The sequence below is a fragment of the Carassius gibelio genome, chromosome B11 (genome assembly GCF_023724105.1).
Source record: "Carassius gibelio isolate Cgi1373 ecotype wild population from Czech Republic chromosome B11, carGib1.2-hapl.c, whole genome shotgun sequence".
Taxonomy (NCBI): Eukaryota; Metazoa; Chordata; class Actinopteri; order Cypriniformes; family Cyprinidae; genus Carassius; species Carassius gibelio.
Window position 1 is genome coordinate 16467777 of NC_068406.1, and position 20265 is coordinate 16488041.

Here is a 20265-nt window from a genome sequence, read left to right on the forward strand (position 1 = left end):
AGCAGAAGAAAACTATCTTGAGAGAATAAATGATTAGAATACCTTCCTGAGCACAAGAGTCACAGAGAGGTCCCGGGTGCACTTTTCAAAAGGAATGAAACCTTGCCTAAGACTACAGCTTGGCTAATACATCATACAGGCCATTCTTCCAAGACAAACAGGCAGGGTCTTTTTACGCTCCCCCTCTGAGTTCTTCCTGAGGCCTGTTCTCAAAGCAAGACTCGGTGCTCATTTCACATGGTTCTGGGAACACAGGAAGTTCTTCAACCCATTATTTTAAGTGTAACGCACCTTAAAGCATCAAGTTCTTGCAAAATCTCACCCGTCATGGCATGTGGAAGATGAAATAAGACTTGTGGATTTGGCTTTAAAAACACAACATGCAGGTTAGTTTGTAGGGTTTTATTTTTAAATAACCTACAATTGAGCAAAAAAAAAAAAAAAAAGAAAAAACCTTGATCAGAGGTTACGGCATGAGCTTGATAGGAAAAGGTTACATGGCTGCCACTAACAATTCTTTCCAGACTGGAGTGGAAAAAAACTAAATGAAGATTCTTAAAGTCCATATTAAAACAAGTATATCCTTAAATCTTGATACAATTACAAAAAAATAAAAATCATAACACAGACTTTGTTTTTGGCAATGTTGATTTCCCCTCACCCCCTTCAGAAATAAAAACCCTTTTGCCATTCCCTGAAATAATACATCCTAATAATGATATATTCAAGTAACAGATACAAGAGTTTCTTTTTTTTTTGCTTTTTTTTATCTTATGGAAACAGTCAATAAACCAACAGTTAGCATTACACATTAAGTTAAATCCAGATGGAGACTCAAAGCCATGAAGACACAATCTGTAGGATACTGGAGACAAGAACGGGGCACAAAAAGAAAAAAAGAAATTGGTTCACATTTACACTGGAAACAAAACCCTGATATATATGCTGTAACAAAAAATAAATTCACATTCTGCATGTTTAAGGAAATATAGTTGAAGCTGTAGTCCCCTGCAGCTCATCCAAACATCCTACTTTGTGATCTGGACATAGTTTACACAAGAACTCCAGTTTAATAGTGAACAGTTCATGTAACGCTCACTCAAACACACAGCTTTTCATGGTCACATTTCCCATAAAATCACACCAGGTGTACACATTTCTTCTAAAAAGGCGTATGGGTGTACTTTAATTCTTAGATTTTTTTTTTTTTAAATCTTCTATTAAAATATAGAATTCATTATTAATACAGGAGGGCTAAAAATACAGCAAAACTAAAAATGAAATGATCCACAAAGCAAGTTGTAGCTTAATACAGTAGCTATAGGACCATGTTAAGTTCATAGTTTTCAGACGTCCTTGAGCCTGTGTCCAGATACGGGAGGGGAGTGAGACCGTAAAAGTGTTCAAAAGGTCAAGCCACTGATTCTCCAGTTCCTGGCTTAAAGACCATGCAACCTCGCGCAGAGGCCGTCCATACTTCATTCTTAAAAGACCGACCCAATAAAACCAACAAGATCACAGGTCACAGCCTAAAAAAAAATGTTTAAATCAGTCACCCAAATCATGACACTCGGGCCTCCTCGACACTACGCTTGCTTCACAAGTTTTCCCTTGCCCGGTTCATAACCTGCTGGAAATCATCACTTACGCTAAAAGTATCTAAAAAAAAAAAAAGGAAAGGGGTGGAGGGAGAAGTAAAATTGCAAAGAGGATTTAAAATTCATAGTCTTTCTCAGCCATGTCGATAGCCCAGGCAAATTTCTCACGCTGAGTTTTGTTGTAGATCTTCTCTATAGGGATGCCAAACTTCTTGCACCTGGAGCAGGAAAGAATAAAAAGGAATAAGACCCCAAAACAGACAAGGGACATCTTACTGCACAACATATGAAAGCGCCATCTCACCAGGCTACTGAGATACGTGGGTCCAAGTAGTTGAGCTTGGAGGTACCCAGGGCGATCTGCTTGTTCTCCTCCCGGTCGGTGGCCTGTACCTCCAGCTTCATCAGCTGCTCCTCGATCCTCTGCACGGCTTTCTTCTTGGCCTCCACGGCTCTGGGTTGCCAAAACAACCAACATTAAAGCAGCATACAATCACATACGAACGCACAATGAGAGTGTAAAGGGCCAAATTCAGTTGGGCGCCCCTTCAAGCAAATATTTTGACACTCACTTCTTGGATTTCTCATCTCTGCGTACTTTGGCGTCAGCCTTGGCACTCTTCAGTTCTCTTTTAGCATCTGCAAGCTGTTCCTTCTTTGCATCAATCTGGTTTTAATGAACAAGTGAATGCATGAAAGGCAAACATTTAGATGGTCCAACAGACCCTGCACTAACAAAAAAATACCAGCATAAAGACAACGAGGACAAGGTCACAAACGTCTCATACTTTTGTCTGAAGATTTTGCATGGACTTCTCAAACGTCTTGGGTGGTGCCCTCTGGTGGTTACACAAGATGGCTACTGCTCTGTTAGCACGATTGTAGGAAAGGATCTTTGCAGGAACATTGTCTTCAGCTGAACAAATAAACTTGAGGTCACATACCATGCATATCATGACCGGGTCTGTTAACTCAAGCCTCTTTACATACGGTAAATGGTACTTACAGGTTGTGAGTTCATTCAGCTGCTGCTGTAGTGTGATGGATGCATTGTAAGTACGGAACACTTTCGCCGTAAGCCCATCCATCAGCTCCTGAAGATGCTTGTTCAAAATGGAGGTCTGCAAGAGAGGGAAGTCATGTTACATACAATTGTCTTAATTCAACGCATTCAGCTAAAGTTTTTTTCTTTCTTTCTCCTTGCAAGTAATAAATAACGGACTGGTGAAAGCACCGGCTTACATTGAGACGGTCAAAAAGGTCATCCTCCGGCTCCTTGTCCTCCATGAACAGCTGAAGGTTTTTGAAAACCTGTAACATTTAGACAAAGATTTTACACAAAAGACAGAACCAACACATCTTTGCTAATCAATAGCACTCAGATGAAAATTCTCTCATTTGTACACCAATAATTTGAAAACCACATTTGATTTATACAGTGCCTTTCACAAACCCAAGGACATTTGCAACGTACAACAACAAAAGACCAAACACAATCAAAAAGAGAAATAAAAACAAAAACTGGCATGATTTGATGACTGTAGAGAAGCAACAAATTGAGCAACGACAAGCCAATGAATTTGAGTTTTCAAAATATGGGAACATGAAACTTCATGTGGCATCTACTACCCATGTAGCACAATCAAAACTCAGTAACAGTTAATAACTTGGCAACAAAGGTCCTGACTGCATACAACAGCATAATAAATCAATTCTATTGCATAGTGTGGTGCTAGACCGTGACAAGCTTTAAAAACTGAAAACAGGACTTGATTACATGCAATTCTGCAACCTCTGAAGTTGCTGAAGAATTTTTTGGTGTAAAGACACGGGCTGCGGAGTTTCGGATATATTAGCTCTGTTCCAAAACCTAATGAGACACCTCAGGCACCATCCTAACCGAAAAGGAACCTCATAAGCGACTGATTTGGAATGCTCCATCTCAGGAGCAATCTGTGCAACACACAAGAGCGCTGCGGACCTATGCGTAAGCTTTTCAATATTGAATTAAGTATTTATAAATGCACATTTAGTTTTCCTTGTACAACATCTTGGGGAAACAACTTTTTTACAATAATTTACCAGACTAACCTAATCTGAAGAAAACATGCAATATGGTCTTATTTAACTAAAATGAGCCTTCAGAGGTTTTGATGCCTTAAAAAACATAATCTCTGTAGGGGGAGGTGGCGTTGGGGGCTTGAGAAACACTACAACTTACCCTCTTCTCAACGGGGACTTTGTTGTAGTATCTAATGGAGTCTTTACCAAGGAAGTCGAACTCCACCACATACTCCTGGCCGTCCATCTCTTGATGGAGAGTTAGATGTTCCACTCTGAGAGAGCAGCAGCCCACTGTGTCAGCCGTCTCTCCTTCCTCCTTTTCATTACCTGCTCTCAGAGCCAGCTATACCAGAGAAAATGGAGATGCATAACATCGTTCTGCTTTTCAACTTCTGCTTTAGTTCAAAACGATTCTACAAACATAACAGTAAATGTACTCCCTTTGGAGAAAAATAAAAGACTAACTGAACCAAATGCACTTACTCTTTAAGTGCTTTTAAAGAGTAATTCTTAATTAACCTATTCATCACAAGCTTTCAGGGTCATGGGTTTGACGTGAAGGATGTTACATTTATCTAAGCCAGTGGTTCCCAACCTTTTTCAACTCGCGCCCCACACAACCAAACACACATGTTTGCGCGGCCCACTTCAAAAAAAATTAACTGACCCCGCTATTGTTGGGTTAATAACTTAGTACTCAGAAGCTAGATTTTAAACTATATTTATTGAATAAACTAGGGCTGTGCGATATGGACAAAAAAAAAAAAAAAAACTATCGCAATTTTTTTGATCAATTTTGCAATTGTGCTTTTACAGTCATAAATGCATTCAGGATTAATTTGAAACATATTTCCAAAAGAAAACCAATCAGAGCTTTATCAAAAAGTTGTAACATCTCTAGAACAGACATAAGTCAAAATTATCACTATAGTGAAGATGTAAAAAAAATGTATAGACTTGTGGCAAAATAAATAAATAAAAAAAAAATCCTGTATAGAGGGACTTTTTTTTCTTTTTTGCCATGCATTGTTCATAGAGCTCATTAATTGTAGCGGTGCCTCAGGTGTTTGCAGTGTGTATACAGTATGTGTATGCGGTCAGCAGTGAGAGCGCATAAATATAACGCGAAAGCACATTAAAATAATGCACGAGTGCGAATCTCTCTGTTCGCAGCAGATTTCCTTTGCTCTGTCACAAAACCGGTCGTGCTTGCTCAGATACACGCTGCTTTGCGAGGAGAGAGTGTGCACACTTAAAACGTGTCTCCTCTCACTTAAACTGCATCCTGTTCACTAACAAATTCACTCTATGCTCATGTGTTAGACATGAATTATTTTCGCACGTTTTTATTTCTAGCCTTTTAACACAGTGAGAACGCTCTGATCCGTCAACATTGGCTCAGAAAAAAGGCGCATCACAGACAGTGTGTGAACCTGGAGTTAGGCATATGCGCACGCTCAAATCGTGATTTTAGGACGTTTTCTTTTAATCGCACAGCCCTAGAATGGACTGGAAATGTACAGAAAATAATTGGCCGCGGACCACAGGTTGAAAACCACTGATCTAAGCTATGCAAACCTTGTCAATAAAGTAAAGAGCAACAGCACGCTGTCTGATCCTCATCTCTTTGGATTTCCAGTCCTCACGGTATTGCGCACGGATCCGATCCACACACTTTTTCAACTTACGGGCCATTTCATATTTCTGCCAATCCTTCTCTCCCTGCAAGAAGCAACACATAGGATACACCAATATTAAAATTATCGCCAAAACTAATAATTAATTTCATATTATGGCAGAAACTGAAAGGACTAATATCTATTCTACGGTCTATGAAGATTTATTGGTTAAACTGACGTAAAGACAGGGATGGAACCAATGTACAATACAGTTCAAAAGTTTGGTGTCAGTAAGAATACAAAAAAGGATTTTATTCAGCAAGGATGCATTAAATTGAATCAGATTTTTACAAACTATTTTAAACAACAGCATTTTTATCATTTGTCCCACTTTATATTTAGTGGCCTTAACGATGTACTTGCATGAAAAAATAAGTGCAAATGTTTATGTTATGTTTATATTGTATTAGAGAACACTTTTGCGGCTATCAAGGTGGGATACGGTTAAGGTTAGGTGGCGTGGGTAGATTAAGGTGTAAGGGATGAGTCAACAGTGTAACTATAAATGTAATAACATGCAGGCTTATACATTTTATATAAATGCACTGTAAAAACATGCATGTACACAATCAATTATTAATTTAATTCTAAGTACATAGTAGTTAAGGCCACTTAATATAAAGTGGGACCAAATAGGAGGAAATACAATCCTTGGCTAAATCAGTGCTTAGAGAACCCAAATTCTATTTCAATAGCATTCCTTCAGTCATGTGCTTATTTTTTACCTTGATCCTCGAACTGGGGTTCAGCATGATGTATTTGATAGAGCCTTGGATATTCTCAGTCCAGGACACCAGCCACGTCACCTTGTTGTCATGACGCACCTCCTTCCACTTTGTCCCAGGTGGTGGTTTAGGATGCTTCGAGTCCCTATAATGAGACGCAGATGATGTAAAGAGGTTTTCAACCAAATGGACTGATGTCGGACTGTTACGAACACTCCTTACTTGCTGCAGTTAATGATAATGTCCTCAGGACGGATACGGCGCTTCAGCATGCCCATTTTCGGATGGTCACCTCTGCCACGGAACAAGCCTGGAGGCTCAATACGGAAGTTAGCAATGCGCTCTTTGTGATTGTCCATGAGACAGAAGCCATACTCCTGTAGAATGCGCTCATTCTCCTCTTTAATTTTCTTGAAGGGAAGAAAGAAAAAAGCACTAAAAACAACACATGACAAAATATCACCAAAATCATTTTAGAAATCATAGGTAAACTGTACCAGTTTCTCTTCTTTCGTCATGGCCTTCCTTGCTTCAGATTGAGCTTTGAAATATTCACTCATTTCAGCAAAGTCACACTTGTTCAGATCTGTGAGTTTGGATTTCTCTTCAGATGTCATTTCCTGCAAGTGACAAGATCGTGCAAGATTAATACAAAACATAAGCAATTATTTAAAAAGCAAGGGGGAAAGATGACAGATTGTCAACATTACCTTCCTCCAGTCTTTGAAGAAGTTTTTCCGAAAAACATCCTTAGTTGTGTATTCATGGTCCAACATTTTTGCGAAGAAGGTGGCCACTTCCTCTGCACCAGGGCTGAGTTTCATGTGTTTTCCTATTGAAGGACCAAAAAAATATTATAAAAGCAGTTTGAGAACAGCAGCAAAAGAACACAATGCATCTTTTTATCAGGACTTTACAAAGTTATTACAGCCTTAACACCTGAATGTAGTAAAGCCAGTTATAGAAGATAAAAGCCAACATCCAGAATAAAGAACTTTGAGTTTGGTTGGAAAATTTGACATTATCTTTAACAGGCCAGTGGAAACAAAACACAGACAGGGCACGCATGTTCAACATAACAAAGGTGTTTAAAACATCTGAGGTTCAGACGACCTAACACCTGCTTCTCTGACAGTTTTGATGGAAATACAACCAGAGCAACCCCTGAATAGAATGATTCATCCACCTCGTGAACTGCCATTGAGTCATTAAAGGACGTACCGTCATAATAGAACTTGACATTGCTGGGAAGAGGCTCATATGGTGGTGCAAATACAGGCCCTTTGTGTTCCAAAAACTTCCATTTCACGCCATCTGTGTACCTCTCTTCCTCCCACCTAAATGGTATGAAAAAGCACAATGATGGAAGGATGTAAACCAACATCCCAACAAAAGCAACCAAAATGGATGTGCAAAGTGCAGGAACAAGGACATTTGTGATCGGCACCATATCCCCGAATAAATCAGAAGACGAGGAGTCAGCCTACAATTACTTAACCATCGGAGGATGTGAGACTAACCATTTCCACTTCTCTTCAGGCTCTTTTTTGGCTTTTTTCTTGCCATCTGTGGCAGCTTCTCCTTTCTTGTCTTTTGTCTTCTTTTTGGGCTTAATGTCCTATGGCAAATCAAAAGATTCACATTATGATTAAAGACAGTTTTTGTAAAGTGTATCCAGGAGAGATAAGCTTCATCCACTAACCTCATCTTCCTGTTTCCGTTTCTTTGCCTTCTTTTCGCTTTCCTCTGTTTTAATTTTTTTGGGTTTGAACTCGGCACTGAAGAATACAAACGTTAAGATGTCAGGTATTTCCACACCTTTCATTCACTATATAATCAGCTCTATTCGCTCTAAAGCCCCTATCACACCAAGAACGATAACTATATTAGCGTCCACACCAGAGAACGATATCGTACGTTTATTCTGAGCGCACGTGAGTCTGCTGCTTTAAATCCTCGAGCTCGTTACAGCAGGATGGATTCTGATTGGATGTCAATGTTTATATCGTTCATCCGCTGGAAAAAAAATTGTTCTGAAAATGATTCCAACGATACCATTTCTCTACGCCTTTATCGTTATAGTTGTAGTGTGGACTCTGCTATTCTTTAATATTGAGAACGATTTTTAGAACTATATCGTTATAGTTATCGATCTTGGTGTGAACGGGCCTTTATGCTTCACATTTTAAAGATGAGTGAATCAATGTGCTTTCGTGACTGAAGAAGATTGAAAGGTCCTTGTCACATGAGAGTTCAAGATGGCCTGCAAATGCATTGTCACTTACTCGTCATCATCGCGCTCTCTCTTCAGAGACTTCTCGTGTTTAGGAGAGTGGTAGAAGCCATCATTCTCAGGTTCAGACTTGATGAAAGGGCTGCGTGAAGGATAAGACAAGCATTATTCATTTTCTTGCTCATCTGATCAAAATTGAGAACCCCTCTAAATTGTCACAAGATAAATTCATGCTTCTGATTATGTGATTAAAACCAAACAGTTGATCTTGAAGGGATCATATAAGGAAATTAAATTTTACTTAATCTGTTTAGAAACTTCACGGTAGAATGAAAACATACTGTAACTTTCAGAATTCAAATGCTCCCAGTACAAAACAAACAGCTATTGAAAAGTTGAAGTGATGACTTCAGAAACCCAAAGTATTAACATTTGAGCCCAATTTACATAATTGCACCTATTTGGTGTTTAGAGGAAGTATAGATAGCATTACACCAAACAACAGAAGATTAAGTGTAAAACGGTGCAGGAAGTTCACTAATAGTATGGGGTATGTAGCAACTTGATTCCCAACATGGAAAATGAAGTGTGCTTCTACTTATTTCAGTCTGATTCCAATTTTAGTTGCCAATTTTCCTACATATTTTTTTTTCTTCATAATTTCATATAGTCATGTCATTTAAAAAAAAAAAAAAAGAGAAAAACAAAGAGTCAGTTATATGATTCCTTTATAATAATAAAAACATTTCAGAGCTACTCGAGGCATACGTTATAGTGGTGTTCTTACTCACCTTCCAAATCCATTCTCTTTCTCTTTTTTAGGCTTGCCATCGAAAGGCTTTTGAGGAAGGAAATAGAAAAAAATCAAATCAAATCACATACAACAGAAAGAGGTCAGTAACAGCACTCAATAATGTGTGAATCACAAAAGACTATTTACAACTCCTCCAGAGCCAGAGGATTTATCTCAAATAAAACTGTTGCAATGTGAAAGTAACAGAGGCCTCTGCCCACCCTTTCCTCCTTCTTCTTCTCTTTGTGTTTGTCCTTCTGCTTGTCTGAGGATCCATCTTTGAGCTTCAGCCTCTCTTTATCTCTGTGCTTTTTATCCAAGGAGTCCCTGTGTTCGCTGCCAAAACGCAATAAAACATGCCGTGATCTAATTGTCCATCAACAAAATCGGCTCCAAATAGATGAGTGTTTACAAAGGAAGTTGCAGTAAAGCCAACATTCCTTCCTGTGGTCTGAACACTGAAGGCCACGCCCTGTTTATCAAACACACCCAATATAGAGCAAACTAGGCTATAAAGGGCCTATATATCAACCATAGGAGTGAATGACAGTGACGTCATACCTGTTGCTGTACTTTGATTTCTCACGTTCTTTGTCTTTCTTGTGGTCCTTGTGTTTGTGTTCTTTGTCCTTGTATTTATCTTTGTGTTTGTGAGAATCTGCCAACAAAGAAATTAAAGATAAAGTAGCACATTCAAAAGGCAACGAACACCTGGCAAGAGTACGTCCCTGGAACAGGAAAGAGATTCAAAGGAAGAGGTTAGAAAGAGTACAAAAGAAAGAAGTCAAACAGACCTCCACATTGAAACTGTTTTACTACTATAGGTATTCACAAAACCTAGGCAAAGAATAAGATGGTAGCTCATTGGAAACATTATGGCGGCTCATTTTGCTCACACCTGGATGAGAAATCCATTTCAGAGTGACCTGCACAAGCCTGCCAAACCCTGAAGACCATTTACAGACAACTGGTTTGAAATAAGTAAGGCATGACATATTTTGGGTTGTCCTCACCCGACCTACTGCAGACACATTAGTCACATCTTGTAGATTTTGGCACTTTACCTCTTGACGTGAAGCGTCCAGTTTTCACTCTCAGCTATGCATGGTGTTTATAGAGGCCCCATTCTTTGCAGACTGTTTACTCAGAGAACCAATGCTTTAGGAAATGTGTAGGTTGGTAGGCCGGATTGGGTTGCAAGAGGGCCAGGCATATTTTTACTGACACTGTATCGGACAGTGAGAAAGCTGGAGGTGTTTTGTAACAGGCCTCCCAAAAGGAGAAAGCAAAATGAGTTCTTTCTGTCGTGAGGACCAAAAGAATGAACGGAAATTCTACGAGGCTTCGGAATCCAAATGAACTCAAATGTCATCTTTTAAGAGCACAGATAAACAATGAACCTCATGTTACAGTAGGATGCATTCAAGCATTAAGAGGGACAGGAGTGCTCGGTTAGGACATGAAATCAAATCATTTATCTTCCACAGTACGCATGAGCGCATTACCAAACGTGACAAACCTTTCCCTACCTCTAGATATGCATCCTTAACTGAACTCCTGTACAGGCATACATTCGTAAATATGCATGGGGTTACATTTAAGCCTTAATTTATATAAAACATTTTTTTATAATAATACATATACATGTAAATATACATACATATATATATACATACATACATACATTATTTATATATATATATATATATATATAAAATGAAATCCTCCCTATGGGCCAACCATTCAGCATGTTCATTTTGCCCTTCAGCAAAACACATGCACATCTGGGACTGTGGAGAACTTGTTTGTGAACTGTACCATCTAGTGGACAAGTTCATTGTCAGCAGAACTGTTACATGCTGGAGCTTCATAACAAAAAGCAAACTCAAAATAAAGTCAAAATAAATTATATGACTGAAAGAAGCCATTTGACTAAAAAGAACATACTGAGGTAAATCAACCAAAAGAAAAATTACTTCCAAACAATTTTACACAAAGTACATGCTAACAGTACACAAAAACGTTATTTGCATAATTTTGAAGACTGCTAGGCCAACACTCATTCCCTCAGATCTAATTAAAAAAAAAAATCCATTATCATAACATTTTTATTACATAGTTTCTGGTACACATTACCCATGCAAATGAAGTAAAGCATGGGAAGACTATGTAGAATGTGAAAATAAAGCAATGTTACTCAAATCATGTTATTTTTTTATTAAATACATTGTCTAATTTTATGTGCCATGCCCGAGCATGGGTTTACGTTTATGTTAAGCACTTGGTGGGTGTTCAGTGGAATGACGATGTTAACATGCAGCGTGTGCATCAGCACAGCCATGGGTTAAGCACCCTAGCTGCCCTTATGAGGAGAAGCATCATGAAGCCTTATCAGAAGCATCATGCCCATTCAAAGTAAGGATGGTGTGGATTTTAAAATGGAACAAAAAAAGATAATTTATGAGATGCCTACATAATTACTGTAGTTAAAAAAAAAGTGCCAAAAAAAGGGTAACAAATCATTTAGCCTAATTCGCTGAAAAAATTAAAAAGTAAATAAATAAAAATCAGACAACAAAAGGAAAATGCAATCACACTCACGGTCTTTAATGTTCAGCTGCCATTTTGAATAGTTTAAATTATAACTTTAATAATAATTATATTAAAATATAAAGTGTCAGAAATGTCAATGATGCCCCTATTAAAGTCAAGTGCATAATATTCTTGTCTCATCACCTAACTGTGTGTCTGAAATGAGAATATAATTAATTTAGGTAGTTTACATTTATGTTCATATATAATAAACTAATGGTTAACAATTGGCACCTAAATGATGCATTGCATAAAACAAAAAGAAACATGTGTCTAGTGCTGTGAAAGTGCTTAAAAGTTTTGCCAAGACTGAACAGAAATGGGGAACAACCACACTGATCTTTTGAAGGTTTAAAAAAATAAAAGCTACAGTTATTATAAAAGCAATTTTATTTTGCAATACCTTTGGTTGACCATGTTTTGAACCTACATTACCAAACTGGTCTCACCAGTGACACTTGTGTGGTATCAGTTATAGGTCTAATGAAATCCCACAGCACAGGCTCATTCAAGTTTATAAAATCTTACTGCAAGTAATAATCTGATGCAGATTATACTACAGATTAGCTCATAAGAATAGATGAGTTTTAAAGAAGCCAAATTGCTGGAAAATTGCAGTTACTGATTTGATTTGTAAACGTGCATTTTTAAGCACATTTCATCGAATAGAGGTGTTTTTGAGGTTGAGGCTTTATTTTCGTGCGTGGATCCGGAACAGGTCACGCACGTTTCTCAAACCTTCGCCTCCATAATCACGTCGATGTGCATTTAACGTTCACTCCACACAGACCGCTAGACAGAGAAAAAAGAAAATGGCGCAGAGACTAAGTCCTCAACCCCAAACCCTCACTTTCACGAGCCTCGTTAGAGCGTTTTTCTAACTCCACAAACGACCAAGCTACACGAACTGGCAAATAGTCTCATTTTCTTTCAAAATCGCCGCTTTTCGTCGATTTTAAAGCAACGGAAATACGATTTTTAAGGGCTCAATGTGAACAATAGACGCCTGTCAGTGAGCGAGAGGGGACTTAGTCTCTGGGACGCCATTTCTGTCCTTAAAACTAACTGGTCGTCAAGAAAGCTACGTGCGATCACGTTAGATTTATAAAGCGTAAAATTTTATTTTATCTTAATGTGGCCAACTCACCATTATGTCTGGATCCCGAGTCGATCTGCGGAAAAACAGTGGAATACAAGTTAATCGTGCCGTGTCAAGAGGCTGCTAACTTTCAACTTGATGCTAGTCGGAGGGTTAGCACTCAAGCTAACAAGCCTGTTCATAAAACAGCGTTTAAATACCACCGCTGCGTTTGACATGGGAATATATAAAGTTTTAATTTCCAGAGACGCATTTAATAGGACACGTTAATGTAAAATAAGCGCCAAAGGACAGCAAGAGCTGAAGATATAAAATTACTATATTCAAAGCCGACTTCTAGTGCCTGTTAGCTTAGCATGCTGGGGGAAAACTGCCGCTGCGGATGAATTTAAACAGCCGAGCTAGTGACTACAAACCCTCAAGAAAAAAAAAACTATTACTGACGTTAAATCACAAACACTTTACCTGGGAATCGTTGTGGAAATGGTCCCCACTCATTTTTATGGGTCTTATTTTTTAAAATAATACAGTTAAAAGCCTGTTAAAGTAAAATGCCGGCGAGGAGCTGTAGGCAGAATGAAGAAAGACACAGTTGTGTAACAGACCAAGCCCGAGATTCGAAGCACTGCGCATGTCAGACGCGTTTAAAAGGATAAAAAGGCGTTTTTTCCTGCCAGGCTCCTCCCACACCGCGTACCCGCTCAGCTCCGCTCTGTGACGTCACCCCTAATTTACTATGGTGTTAAAGTCACGTGGTACCAGCGAAGAGAGTCTTGCTGAAAGAGTTATGAAGATCAGTAATAATTTAAAAATTACAATAATAACATTTTTTTTACATTTGACTTGATAAACAAAATATTAGCTACAAAGCCTCCTATCACATACCCAGGTATTATTTACTTTTTATACAGTAGAATAATACAAAAAGGCATAAGGGGGACTTTTAAACATAGTTGATTTTTATTTTATTCAGTCCTCCTTAAGGTTACTTGCAGCTACAGATATATTTTCATACACTGAGATGAGTTAGGTTGTTCAGAAGTTGTGCTGCCATGTGTTTCTTATCATTTTAATAAATCAATACTATTAGAACTATTTGTTTCAATGCCTTTGTTATCATTGAATCCCTAACAGTATTTTGTGTGAGTGCTCACTAACATGTACAATGCTTTGCTTCTCAATGGCCACATTTATCTTTAACCCGCAGTAGGCCTATCTCTGTCCAGACAACAGATGTACAAAGGCGGAAATTGTTTTGCAATCACGTGTTATGTATGATCTTTGTGTCTTTAACAACTGTCATAATAAATGTATAACCTTAATATGATTCGCTGTTAACAATTTAAAGGTCAATGACAAGGAACTGCCATAGGATTCTGCTAAATAACTGGGCCGAACAACAAACTACTGTGGTCTTTACATTGATCTTTGCTGATTTATTTATTTTTATTATTTATTTACTTTTATTTAGCCATTAAACTATTACTATGTGCATATCTACCCTCATATATGAATGGCCAATCAGAGATAATAATATTTCCTGGTTTATGTTTCAGAAACACTGTATTAATTTTACAATAATATAATATAATTTTATATTATATTATATAAAGAACCCATTCAACAGAACGATTGTTTGAGAATCAGACCTCAAAGTTTAGAATGTCAAGTCTTTATAAACTTCGTTATTGATGAATCAATGCTGTGAGGTTTCCATTAGAGGGCACCAACGCCATAATTATCTTCAACCAGGCCTCACTATACATTTAAAACCACTGTAATACTCTTTATTTTTTGTACTTCATAGCCCCCAATTATATTAATTCCTAATATTTTCAACGTCATCTGTAATTTGTTTCTGTAGACTGTAGTCATAAACACCAATGTGTAACATACAAATATGACCAAAAGAGTGAAATATTAGTAAGAAACTCTGAAATCAACTATGAATTAAAAATAAGATTTATCAAGACAGATAAATGAAACTGGTGCTGCATAATTTTTAATGCCAATATAAGCATCCTACAATTTTCGATACAAATAGAATATACTAATCAGTATACAAATAAGCAATAAATCATGTAGTAATCAAAAATCATACCAAATGTAATACAAAATAAATCCTACTTAACTATCAAAATAAATTACATTGTTGCTTGTGTATAAATGTATATCTCTGCCTAATAAAATGAGATACATCTAGGAGCCCTTTTAAATATAATACACTTCCATTAGAAGTCACAGATTAATAGTTTGCTGAAGAACAGAATGTCTCAGCAAAACATAAGTATACAGTAATTCATGTGTCAGCTCTGTTGATGTAATGAGACAAGAGAAGGACACAGTAGTCCGAAGATATCAAAGATGTCTCTGCTCACTCTGTTCTCTGATAGAGACACATGTATGAATCACACAGCAGTCTGCGTACCATCTCACTGCTCTGACTCACATCTGCTGTGGACATCTCCTCTTCAGACTGTGAAAGGAAGTCTCCAACCTCAGGACAGGACCTGATCACAGGAACGTTGTAGCCACTGTTATCATCACCTAATGATAAAAATAAGGCAGTGAGGAATTAACACCCATTTTAGTGATAAACAGCTTTTTAAACAGTTATAGGATCAATAATGGAAGGATTAAAAAAGGTTTTTGATCCTGTGCAAATTACATAAATATATAAATGACATGTTAATGTGTTTGACATTTAACATTTGACATACCACATCGGTCAGCCATGCTGTCAAAGAAGATCCAGGACCGTGGGTTAGGCCCATATTTGACGAAAGATACATAATGGCTAGTGTTTATACAGAGGACTGCAAAAAGTTGCATCTGCTGCCTCTGTACAGGTGCATCTTCTGGAAGGTGATCTGGAACTGTAAGTTTTTGAGGAGTGTGTTCCTTTCGGGAGGAATGAATGTGAACCTGTAGAAAGAGTAAAAATATTTAGGTTTAGAAAGGCATATGGATGGAAAAAAAAAACATGGAAAATGCATTGTATCACAGAAATGTGTGCATTAAAAAGGTTTTAATATTTGGTGCACTACCTGTGTGTTGCAGGTGGTGCAATACTGCTTTATTTTGCCTGGTTGGAGCTTATGGTCCATCAGGCACTGGACACACTCATATTCAGCAGGATGACCACACAGAAAACATTCCCGGGGAGCTGCCAGAGAAAACAGGAGAAGCATGAAAGATATTGCATCTGAAACTGTCCAATATCTGCACCCACAAAACAAATGTTATCAGGAGCAGATTTCATTTAGAAGCACGCTTGTTAAACTCACAACAATGCAAGATGTCTGTGATGTCCAGTTCTGTTGAGGGAATGATTTTAGGGAACATCTTGAACTTCTTTCCAAACCGTGGCATCTGAATTATAAGGCAAGATGGAATCTAAAATAAAAAAAGGTTTGATTAATATATGCAATGTATCTCCTAGGCAGGGACCTACAGGTTATGCACAACTGAATCAAATAAATTATAATCTAATTTACAATAAACTATAAGAAATGAACAAACCTCTTCAAACTTCAGATCGCTTGACACGAAGGACATCTCAAGCAGCTGTTGAACCGAAGGCACAGCTCGCACCTGATTCTTTTCTACAATGATCTGATGTGTATAAGCACCCTGTGCCAAGTCTCCACATGACCTAAAAAAGCACATAAAGGTGTTAAGATAATCAGTTTAAGTTTGTTTACACAGAATGTAGACAATTTGGGTCGGTAACATTATTTAATGATTTTAAAGAAGTATCTTATATCCATCAAGAATATAAATAAAGCAGTAATATTATTACTATTTAAAATAGCAATTTTCTATTTTAATATATTTTAAACATTTTAAATTAAAAATGTATTCTGTGATGGCAAAGCTCAATTTTCAGCGGCCATTACTCCAGTCTTCAGTATCATATGATCCTTCAGAAACCATTAAAATATGCTGATTTGGTGTATAATATAAAATAATACAAGCAGTGGAAATGAAACAAACCTGATTTTGAGCAAAGGCTCTATATGTAAAACTTGCTTTAGTAGTAGTGTGATGAACTCCTCTGGATCTGACGGAAATAGCAGTGTTTTAGAGATCAGGGTTCATTACATTAGCTCTAAGCCACAGATAAAAACCTGCTGCTCAGCATCAACAAGTAAATGGCTGCTATGGAATAAGTAATACCTTTCTCCTCTGTAGCAAAAGATTTGCAGCCCAGCCGTTCACGAAACTTCATCACACTCTCAGCTGGAACAAAGCCCGTTCTGCAGAGAGAGGTCATATGAAATCAACTGTGAGTTTCCTGATGACTACAAACACACATACCCATATAAAGCGTGTTTACTCAAGCTCCGGCTATGCATATCTTTGTTAAGTGACTTTTGTATGTACTAAGAGCCTTTACCTGCGTAAACGGTTCACAATGTCCCGTCTTAAAATGTGTGAAATGCCTTCCTCGCTATCTTCTGATGTGCTAAACATTCTGTTGAAAGCTACGGATGATGTGAAGAGACTGTAAAAACAGAAAAAAAGAAAATGCATCAACATGATGAAACAGAATGAAACATGAAATAACATGGGTTTCTTAAGATGTTTACCTAAAGAGAGTGGCGTCTAGATAACATGAGTTGAAATGACCTTGGATTCCCCTCATTCTGCCAATCAGATGGGACAAAACGTCTTGCTCAGCAACAGGGGGAACATCTTCATTTAAATCTTCCAGGAGAGTGACTAAGAAGGGAAAAGGTCTTCATGTTTAGGCCTTTAACATTCTGAATGTTTCTGTAAGTGGAGGAATAATCAAGCAGACTGAAGGGTCTCACCTGAGAGAGGTTCAAGTGGTTTTGGGATCTCATTCGGGATGAACAGAAATCTGCTGTCTGGTTTGCAGTTGGTCAGTGGCACAAACAAGGCTTTGTTTCCTTCACATGTGAAATACCGCTTTGTACCAAATGTCCCATCCGAACAAGTCGTCACCTCATTGTCCTGAAAGGATTTGAGGGATGTTTTTATTATTTACACACAAAACACCACATAATCAGCACATGCTTTATACTGAGAGAGAAAAAAATGCTGATGCTGACCAGCTCAAGTCCTGCCCAGCAATTTCTCTTTCCCTTTGGGACTCCAATCCATCTGATCACACCAAACACGGTCAGCCCATTCAAAGATATGACTTCTGCCATAGACCCCACCTCCAAAGAAGAATGGGACAAGGACTGAATGGTACTTGACACATCTGTGTTTAAAATGATACTTCCTTTCTTTGCATTGCGTGAGTTGAGAGCTGGCATGGAGTTGATGCGAGACACCGCTTTCCTTTTCAAACCTAAAAAGTGAAAACATGTAAATCATATTATTGCAAAAATCATCACCTGACCCTCTAAAATGTTGGTATGCAGCATGCTAGATACTACAAATTGTTTCAGCTTTGAGATTGACAGCATGGTTTTTCCAGTTTAAGATAACAATCTTTTCCGCAGTCTCTAGTCATAGGATCTCTACAATAACTCCATGATCCAATCAATACCCATGAGAATTCAAATATGTTTTAAGGGCTAAATAGATGATTAACTGACCCAAATCAACGCTGTCTCTCAGTGGTTGTCTGGTGTTTAAATGTGATGGAGCCACCTGGACAATATCAGCGGCACTGAAGAAGGGAAGAGGGACAGTCGTCTTTGACAAAATATCATGTTGAGTGTCCTGTGAAAAGATTCAACAGCATGTCAAGAGATCATGTGGATTCTTCACACCATTATCTATTTTCTTTGCATTTCAAATATTTAGTCTATGTGATCATATCAACACTTATGTCACAGTTCAAAAGTGCATGTTTAGATTATGTAGCAGTACACAGCCATATCGGTCATGTTGATTCAGATTTTCTATTTCTATAGTAAACATACACATGCCCTCTAAGTTATAAAAAATTATATGCAAAGAAGAAATACATTTTATAGTATTCATATTATTTTTATTTTTTTTTGTATGAAAATAAAATATTTTAATACCTATTCAATTTACAGTAAAATAATAACAATCATAAAAATATAGAAATTAGAAACTAAACTATACTGATTTGAATACTAATATACTATAAAATGCATATATAAATGTATATAATAATAATCATAAATAATTTCAGTACACACATATTATGTTTTATTGTTATATATTATCATTTTGAAATAAAATAAAATGAATACTATAGAATTAAGAGAATATAAAGTCAAATGTATGTTATTCTTCAAATTGCAAGAATTAATGGAAAAAGCTGAATATCTTTCCTCACCACTAAATCCAGCTCAAATCCCAGCATCTGCAAGACTCCTGGCTTGTCTTTCTTGCCTATTTGAATCAGATTTTTGACCAGGCATGGTTGAAAGTCCTTCTTGTGTTTGACCACAACAAGATCATCCTGAGCAAGAGCGCAGATTGCACTGAAGAGCTGGACGTTGCACATGAGCTCCAGTCGTCTGCTGGCAGGTGAAACGAACAGAAGTAGCTGAGCTTGGTGGCGTGTGAGTGGGTATGTGTCCTGCTTCTTCACCGTGCCGCTGCTCTTGGCACTGCCACCTCCTCCATAAACCATTCCTATGAGATCTCCTGCTGCTGTCTCTGCATCCGCGCACCCAATAGACCCGCGAGACAAACCATTCTTGCTTCTCCTCACTACAATAAAGTAGCGCTCCTGTTTTCCCTCGTTTAGCTCCATGCTGAAGGATGAGTGTCTGCGTGTTAAATGACAGCCGACGCCTTATGAACACAGGAGTCAGTTATCTACTTGTCATTCGTTATGTCATTCCGACATTCCATTGCTCACATCATGTGAGTCACATGCTACAAAGTCATGACACTGGACGCCAGGAACTAGGAAATCAGACAAACCGTCCACAAAAATCTACACTAATTGATATGCATTGGTTGACAATATATTATTCGTAATTATTTTTATGCATTTGCATTGATCTGCAAGATTGGATGTTTATTTTAATGAGCAATACAGCTTATATATTTTACATCGCAAGTCTTCCAGATGGCTACTGAACCGATTATTAATGAGTGTTTAACTCTGACCCAAAGACAATCTGAGGGTATCAAGAGTCTTTTTGCCATTTTTGGGACCTGTGAAGCAACCCAGCCTCGAAATGTTTGCTTAAGTTAGAGACAGCTGAAAAGAAAATACGTTTTGAGCGAGCTCACATGTCTTAGACAGTCGCCATTTAACATATTCAAAAGTCTGTATAGGCCTGTAGTTCCTTATGTGCATGTGCACTTTTTTTTGTACTTTGGTTGAAAGCACCTGACCTCAAATGCCTGAGTGTCTGAACTCTTTAAGTTGATAAACCTGTTTTGTAACTTGTTCTTTTCATTTTCAAATACTTTGTTAAAATATTATAAAGGTTAAGAAGTCAATTTAGTATGCAAGGAGATATGGGATAGAGATGAATGCCTCCAAACATACTTCCATATGCATATTAGAAA

At 37.7% G+C, this 20265-nt stretch overlaps 2 protein-coding genes across 2 annotated transcripts; both read right to left on the minus strand.

Annotated features, from left to right (window-relative positions):
• Positions 1–705: 705 nt before the first annotated feature.
• On the minus strand, positions 706–13413 carry top1a (DNA topoisomerase Ia). Its single transcript, XM_052569761.1, has 21 exons — positions 13249–13413; positions 12832–12856; positions 9654–9750; positions 9314–9428; positions 9091–9137; positions 8352–8441; positions 7769–7844; positions 7587–7684; positions 7288–7403; positions 6777–6898; positions 6564–6686; positions 6289–6476; positions 6067–6211; positions 5241–5384; positions 3820–4005; positions 2841–2909; positions 2605–2719; positions 2387–2514; positions 2171–2265; positions 1903–2052; positions 706–1816 (listed from the first exon to the last, which is right to left on the minus strand). The coding sequence occupies exons 1-21, from the start codon at positions 13279–13281 to the stop codon at positions 1714–1716; spliced, it is 2265 nt and encodes a 754-aa protein (XP_052425721.1). The 5' UTR covers positions 13282–13413; the 3' UTR covers positions 706–1713.
• A 1350-nt stretch (positions 13414–14763) lies between these two features.
• On the minus strand, positions 14764–19607 carry cyldb (cylindromatosis (turban tumor syndrome), b). The gene is made up of 13 exons (XM_052569558.1): positions 19073–19607; positions 18357–18483; positions 17862–18106; positions 17601–17763; positions 17376–17508; positions 17183–17290; positions 16963–17042; positions 16780–16846; positions 16306–16438; positions 16071–16179; positions 15831–15949; positions 15504–15708; positions 14764–15330 (listed from the first exon to the last, which is right to left on the minus strand). The coding sequence occupies exons 1-13, from the start codon at positions 19493–19495 to the stop codon at positions 15158–15160; spliced, it is 2085 nt and encodes a 694-aa protein (XP_052425518.1). The 5' UTR covers positions 19496–19607; the 3' UTR covers positions 14764–15157.
• Between the last annotated feature and the right edge of the window lie 658 nt (positions 19608–20265).